This window comes from Gorilla gorilla, chromosome 20, assembly GCF_029281585.2.
Source record: "Gorilla gorilla gorilla isolate KB3781 chromosome 20, NHGRI_mGorGor1-v2.1_pri, whole genome shotgun sequence".
Classification (NCBI taxonomy): domain Eukaryota; kingdom Metazoa; phylum Chordata; class Mammalia; order Primates; family Hominidae; genus Gorilla; species Gorilla gorilla.
In genome coordinates, this window is record NC_073244.2 from 6,326,514 (window position 1) to 6,333,477 (window position 6,964).

At 60.1% G+C, this 6,964-nt stretch overlaps 1 protein-coding gene across 1 annotated transcript; it reads left to right on the plus strand.

The window, feature by feature from the left end:
- Positions 1 to 649: 649 nt before the first annotated feature.
- Positions 650 to 6,542, plus strand: GZMM (granzyme M). Its single transcript, XM_004059599.5, has 5 exons — positions 650 to 726; positions 3,899 to 4,055; positions 5,158 to 5,293; positions 5,539 to 5,802; positions 6,249 to 6,542. Exons 1-5 carry the CDS (start codon positions 672 to 674, stop codon positions 6,408 to 6,410), a joined length of 774 nt encoding a protein of 257 aa, XP_004059647.1. The 5' UTR covers positions 650 to 671; the 3' UTR covers positions 6,411 to 6,542.
- Positions 6,543 to 6,964: the final 422 nt, after the last annotated feature.

Sequence of the window (6,964 nt, forward strand, 5' to 3'; positions counted from 1 at the left end):
CATCCACACAATGGGATGTGACACGGCCACAAAAAGGAGCAAGGCTCTGACACAGGCCACAGCCTGGATGCACCTTGAGGACGTCACGCTGGGAGAGATGCCAACGCAACAGCTCCTGTGTGATTCCACTCCTGGGAGGTCCCTAGAGTCCGATTCAGAGACAGGAAGTAGTGGCCGGGCGCGGTGGCTCTTGCCTGTAATCCCAGCACTGGGAGGCCGAGGTGGGTGGATCACCTGAGGTCAGGAGTTTGAGACCAGCCTGGTCAACATGGTGAAACCTCGTCTCTACTAAGAATACGAAAATTAGCCGGGCGTGGTGGCGGGCACCTGTAGTCGCAGCTACTCGGGAGGCTGAGGCCGGAGAATGGCGTGAACCCGGGAGGCGGAGCTTGCAGTGAGCCAAGGTCACGCCACTGCACCCCAGCCTGGGCGACAGAGCAAGACTCCATCTCTGAAGAAAAAAAAAAAAGGTGTTATTTTTTCAGGTGTGATGTTGGTAGTGTGGCTTCATCTCGAGTCCTCTTTGAGAAACACTTTCTAAAATGCTCAAGGGTGGAGGGAGGAGGGTGTGCAGCGGTGGGCGGGGCTGTGGCCGTCACCTCCCCCACAGGAAGCGCGTGTGGGGAGGCTTGGGGCTGGGGCCAGCACCCACACTGGGTCTCCACAGCGGCATGGAGGCCTGTGTGTCTTCACTGCTGGTGCTGGCCCTGGGGACCCTGTCGGTAGGTGAGTGGGAGCCAGGATGCAGGGGGGACACTGAGGCCCAGCGCTCTCGGTGGGTCCCTGGATGGGAGGGGTGGGCGCGGGCGCCGACATCCTGGGTGTAAGAGCGGAGATTCATCCTTGTTTGGAGGGGGACTGAGGCCTGGGGCGTCCCGAGCTCCTCACGCTTCACCCCGAGTGGACGTCCCGGGACCGTGGGAGTGTGTGGTGTCCACCGGCTCACCTCGCCCATCCTCCCGGCAGCAGCCAGAAGGCAGGGGTCACGCTCACACCCGAGGTGCAGAGTAGGAGACTGAGACTTGGCGAAGGAGATGCTGACCTAGGACTGCCCAGCTGGGAGGGCAGAGCTGGGACTCGATCCCCGCTGGCTGCCTGCCACCACCAAGGGCTTGGCTGGGACTAGGTGCCCAGCAGTGAGGGAGGAGGGAGGTGGGTGGCGGCTCCCCTGCATTCCAGCTGGACTGAGTGACAGGGGCTCTTGATGAGTTGGGGACCCAAGAAGATGGACAGAGGTAGGAATCCAGCCGTCAGTCATCATCATCCTTCCTCCCATTCTTCTTTCCTTCCACCCATGGGTCCATCATCCCTCCCTCCCTCCCTCCTTTCATCTCCCCTTCCTTCCCTCTACCCATCCGTCCACCCATCATTCCTCCTTCCATTCTCCCACCCATCCATCCATCATCCATCCCTCTACCCATGGGTCCATCATCCATCCCTCCCTCCACCCATCATCCATCCCTCCCTCCCTCCTTTCATTCCCCCTTCCTTCCCTCCGCCAGTCCATCCACCCATCATTCCTCCTTCCCTCCACCCATCATCCTTCCCTCCCTCCTTCCTTCCATGTATCCACCCATCCATCCATCATGCCTCTCTCTTCCTTTCCTCCCTCCTTCCCTCCTCCCTCCCATCCATCCATCATCCATTGCTCCTTCCATCCCTCCTTCCTCCCTCCCTTTGTCCCTCCTTCCTTTCTCCCTTGCTTCTGCGTATCCGTCCGTATTTGCAGGGCTCGTGCTGTTCTAGGCCTGCCCTCCTGTCTGACTGGAAGAGACAGGCCAGGCATGAGACTGTGTGCCACAGTCTTTGGGAGGGGCTGGTGCTAGGAGGCCAGCAGAGCGGAGGAAACACGGAGGGCAAGAGGGCGGGTGGGGGGCCGTTGCAGGAGACGAGCACAAACCAAGGGAGGAAGCCGGTGGGGGAAAGGTACGCAGGCAGCTGGGTGAGACAGACAAAGGCCCAGGGTGCAGGCAGCTTGCAGGCACAGCTAGAGTTGCACTCTTGTCACCCAGGCTGGAGTGCGATGGTGCCATCTCGGCTCACTGCAACCTCCGCCTCCTGGTTTCAAGCGATTCTCCTGCCTCAGCCTCCCGAGTAGCTGGGATTACAGGCGCCTGCCACCATGCCGGGCTAATTTTGTATTTTTAGTAGAGACAGGGTTTCCCCGTTGTTGGTCAGGCTGGTCTCAAACTCCCAACCTCAGGTGATCCGCCTGCCTCGGCCTCCCAAAGCGCTGGGATTACAGGCGTGAGCCACTGCGCCAGGCCTATTTTTTTTTTTTTAAGATGGAGTTTTGCTTTTCTTGCCCAGGCTGGAGTGCAATGGCACGATCTCGGCTCACCACAACCTCTGCCTCCCGGGTTCTAGCGATTCTCCTGTCTCAGCCTCCCCAGTAGCTGGGATTACAGATGCCCGCCACCACGCCCGGCTAATTTTTTGTATTTTTAATAGAGATGGGGTTTCACCGTGTTAGGCAGGATGGTCTCGATCTCCTGACCTCGTGAGCCACCTGCCTCGGCCTCCCAAAGTGCTGGGATTACAGGCGTGAGCCACCGCACCCAGCCTTAATTTCTGTGTTTTTAGTACAGGCGGGGTTTCACCACGTTGGCCAGGCTGATCTCCAACTCCTGACCTCAAGCTATCTGCCCACCTTGACCTCCCAAAGTGCTGGGATTATAGGTGTGAGCCACTGCACCCGGCCCCCAAGCGGGGACTCGATTTTCAAAGCATGATGGGGATTCAGAGGAAGATTTTGAGCTGATTTACGTTACATTATGAAATCGATCCTTTTACATTTATGATTGATTTAAAATAATTTTTGTACAGCTTTATTAGGAAATTATGCACTATACAATTTACTTATTTAAAGACTACATTTCTTGTTGGGTACAGTGGCTCACGCCTGTCATCCCAGCACTTTGGGAGGCCAAGGAGGGTGGATCAACTGAGGTTAGGAGTTTGAGGCCAGCCTGGCCAACATGGCGAAACCCTGTCGCTGCTAAAAATACAAAAAAATTAGCCGGACGTGGTGGTGCGCTTCTGTAATCCCAGCTACTCGGGAGGCTGAGGCAGGAGAATCGCTTGAACCCAGGAGGCAGAGGTTGCAGTGAGCTGAGATCACGCCACTGCATTCCAGGCTGGGCAACAGAGCAAGACTCCGTCTCAAAAAAAAAAAAAAATGGCCAGGCGGAGTGGCTCATACCTGTAATCCCAGCACTTTGGGAGGCTGATGTGGGTGGATCACAAGGTCAGGAGTTCGAGACCAGCCTGGCTAACATGGTGAAACCCCATCTCTACTAAAAATACAAAAATTATCTAGGCGTGGTGGCGGGTGCCTGTAGTCCCAGCTACTAGGGAGGCTGAGGCAGGAGAATGGTGTGAACCCAGGAGGCGGAGCTTGCAGTGAGCTGAGCTCATGCCATTGCACTCCAGCCTGGGTGACAGAGCGAGACTCTGTCTCAAAAAAAAAAAAAAAAGTTTTTTTTAGAGACTGGGTCTTGCTGTGTCGCCCAGGCTGGTCTCGAACTCCTGGCCTCAAGTGATCCTCCCTCCTCAGCCTCCCGAAGTGCTGGGATCACAGGCGTGAGCCACCCGCATCCGGCCCGATGTGCGTTTTGAAGGACTCCTGTGGCTGTGGGGCCCAGTGGGGCCTGGGGAGGTCCTGGAGAGGGGGTTGGGAGGTGGCCTGGAGGGAACATGATGGGGGGGATGAGAGGGGGATGGGAGGGATGAAGGGCGGCCCACACGTATCAGCCTAAAAGTTTCAGGGATCACTGGGGACTTCATTAGGATGGCACATCTGCTTGGGGTCCTGGGCCTCTGAGCTGGGCAAGGACAGTCGCGGCAGGCAGCGGGGGCATGTAGCCCCAACCTGGCTCTTTGTCCCCCATCCCGGCAGGCAGCTCCTTTGAGACCCAGATCATTGGGGGTCGGGAGGTGATCCCCCACTCGCGCCCGTACATGGCCTCACTGCAGAGAAATGGCTCCCACCTGTGCGGGGGTGTCCTGGTGCACCCAAAGTGGGTGCTGACGGCTGCCCACTGCCTGGCCCAGCGGTGAGTACCCTGCCCTGCCCACCCCAGGGGTCCGGGGAATCCATCCGACGGCCCCCATTCTCTGCAGGGGGTGGGCTCTGGGAGATTTAGGCCCATCGTGGGACCCCCGTCCCCTCCCGGTGACGACTTAGGCAGGTTTCAGTGACCTGCGGCTGTGGGACTCCTGGAGAAGGTTTACTCCTTGCAAGAGGCACTGGCAGGGCCCGCTCCTTCCACACCGCAGCCTGGGTCAGAGCCTGGCTCCTTTCACGGCTGAGCCACAGTCCTGGTGTGGACAGAGTGCATTGTGTCTGTCCATTCACCCGCTGATGGACCCAACTTAGTAGGGGGCTTCTGCTGTAAGGAAGGAGGGTCAGGTGGGGGTGTTTGCCACCTGTGGCCAGGAGGTCGAAGCCGGCCTTCGAGAGTGGCTCCGGAATTGACCTGGTTCCTGGGGATCAGGAAGCCGCTAAATGACCCATCATGGAGTTGCTCTACCTCAGGACTGGCCCGTCATACAGAGCCCAGATCAAGATGGTCAAAGTAACAAAAAGGGATCTGCCGGCTTGTGTAACTGCAAAGTCTAGGAGGTCTGGCTTCAGGTGCGGCTTGATCCAGGTGCTCACAGGAGGCGCTGTGGAGCCCATCTGTCTCCCAGCTCTGCTGCACTACCAGGAAGCCTGTCTCACAGGGTGGAAAGATTGACCCTCCTCAGTCCCGTGGAAAGAGGGCTTGGCTCTCTAAAGTTGGGGCACACTTAGGAGGATTGGCATGTGTCAACCCCTGTACAAATCACTGTGGTTGAGCCTGGGGCCCCAAGTGAAGGGAATTCCCAGGGCTGGTTTTCGTGAAGCTGTAGGCTTGGGGTTGGATTTTTGGACACACAGCCCTTGCCTGGGGCCAGGGCCGGGCAGAAGTCTGGGACAGGGGTGAGAGCAGGGAGGGCTTCCTGGAGGAGGTGGGTTGCAAAGACACAGGGAAGGACTGGCCAAGCCAAGGCCTGTGAGGGGCAGCGGCTGTGAGTGATGGCCGTGGACAACAGGCACAGTGGGGGCCGGGACTGCATGTGGCGGGTCGTCCATGCCGGGCCAGGCCACAGCACCCTGATTCCCTCTGTCCCCAGGATGGCCCAGCTGAGGCTGGTGCTGGGGCTCCACAACCTGGACAGCCCCGGTCTCACCTTCCACATCAAGGCAGCCATCCAGCACCCTCGCTACAAGCCGGTCCCTGCCCTGGAGAACGACCTCGCGCTGCTTCAGGTGTGCAGGGACGGGACAGGGAGAACTGGGCACCCTCCTGTCCCCCACAGGTGCCCCTCACCCCCACTGCCGCCCTCCCCCCGCTGCCGACCCTCCCCCCGCACTGCTGCCCCTCCCCCCGCACTACTGCCCCCTCCCCCATTGCCCACCCTCCCCCCACTGCCACCCCTCCCCCCGCTGCCGCCCCCTGCCCCCACACTCTCACCCCCTCCCCCTGCTCACCTGCCCCTTCCTGTCACTCGTAGCTGGACGGGAAAGTGAAGCCCAGCCGGACCATCCGGCCGTTGGCCCTGCCCAGTAAGCGCCAGGTGGTGGCAGCAGGGACTCGGTGCAGCATGGCCGGCTGGGGGCTGACCCACCAGGGCGGGCGCCTGTCCCGGGTGCTGCGGGAGCTGGACCTCCAAGTGCTGGACACCCGCATGTGTAACAACAGCCGCTTCTGGAACGGCAGCCTCTCCCCCTGCATGGTCTGCCTGGCGGCCGACTCCAAGGACCAGGCTCCCTGCAAGGTGAGGGGCGCCCGGGTGGGGCTGGGGGAATGAGGCTGGCGGGAGGGCCAGGGCCAGGGCAGCTGCCGGGCAGGTTCCTGGCTCTCCCGTTCTCTGGGGAGTGCTTTCAGGGGCTGGGGGGCGGGGAAGCACTGGCAGGGGTCCCATTTCTCAGGTGCAGAAACTGAGGCTCAGACAGGTTTAGCAACCTGCGCAAGACCACACAGCCAGGAAGCAGCAGAGCTGTGACTTCTGCTCCAGCCAAGACGGTCCGGGGGCGGGGAAGAAGGAGCAGGGTTCACAGGGCCAGCGGGAGATGGGGAGGGGACGCGCGTGGGCTGGGAGCAGCCCCTGTGTCTCCTTGAGCCTGGGGATAACAGGCCTGGCCCTGCTCCCCTCGGCGGGCCCTGCTCCCCTCGTCCCCCCAGCAGGAGCAGAGGCTGAGCTGCGGTGTGTCGTCCCTGCAGGGTGACTCGGGCGGGCCCCTGGTGTGTGGCAAAGGCCAGGTGTTGGCCGGAGTCCTGTCCTTCAGCTCCAGGGTCTGCACCGACATCTTCAAGCCCCCCGTGGCCACCGCTGTGGCGCCTTACGTGTCCTGGATCAGGAAGGTCACCGGCCGATCGGCCTGATGCCCTGGGGTGATGGGGACCCCCTCACTGTCTCCACAGGACCCTTCCCCTCCAGGGGTGCAGTGGGGTGGGTGAGGACGGGTGGGAGGGACAGGGAGGGGACCAATAAATCATAATGAAGAAACGCTCAGAGCCCGCCTGAGTCCCAGCCCACCTCTGTCCATGCTGGCTGTGGGGCCTCCGACAAACCTGTTTCCCTGGGGTTTTTATTATTATTATTATTATTTTGAGACGGAGTCTCACTCTGTCACCCAGGCTGGAGTGCAGTGGCACGATCTCAGCTCACCGCAATCTCCGCCTCCCGGGTTCAAGCAATTCTCCTGCCTCAGCCTCCCGAGTAACTGGGACTATAGGTGCTCCCCACCACGCCCGGCCAATTTTTCGTATTTTTAGTAGAGACGGGGTTTCTCCATGTTTGTCAGGCTGGTCTCCAACTCTTGACCTTGTGATCTGCCCACCTCGGCCTCCCAAAGTGCTGGGATTACAGGCGTGAGCCATCGTGCTGGCCCTTCCCTGTTTTAAAAAGGGAGGTTGTGGATCCCAAGGCTTCTCCC

Coding starts and splice junctions, on each gene's coding strand:
- GZMM (XM_004059599.5), top strand. CDS start 672: ATGGAGGCCTGTGTGTCTTCACTGCTGGTGCTGGCCCTGGGGACCCTG. Junction 727..3,898: donor CCTGGGGACCCTGTCGGTAG/GTGAGTGGGAGC, acceptor CCATCCCGGCAG/GCAGCTCCTTTGAGACCCAG. Junction 4,056..5,157: donor GCCCACTGCCTGGCCCAGCG/GTGAGTACCCTG, acceptor CTCTGTCCCCAG/GATGGCCCAGCTGAGGCTGG.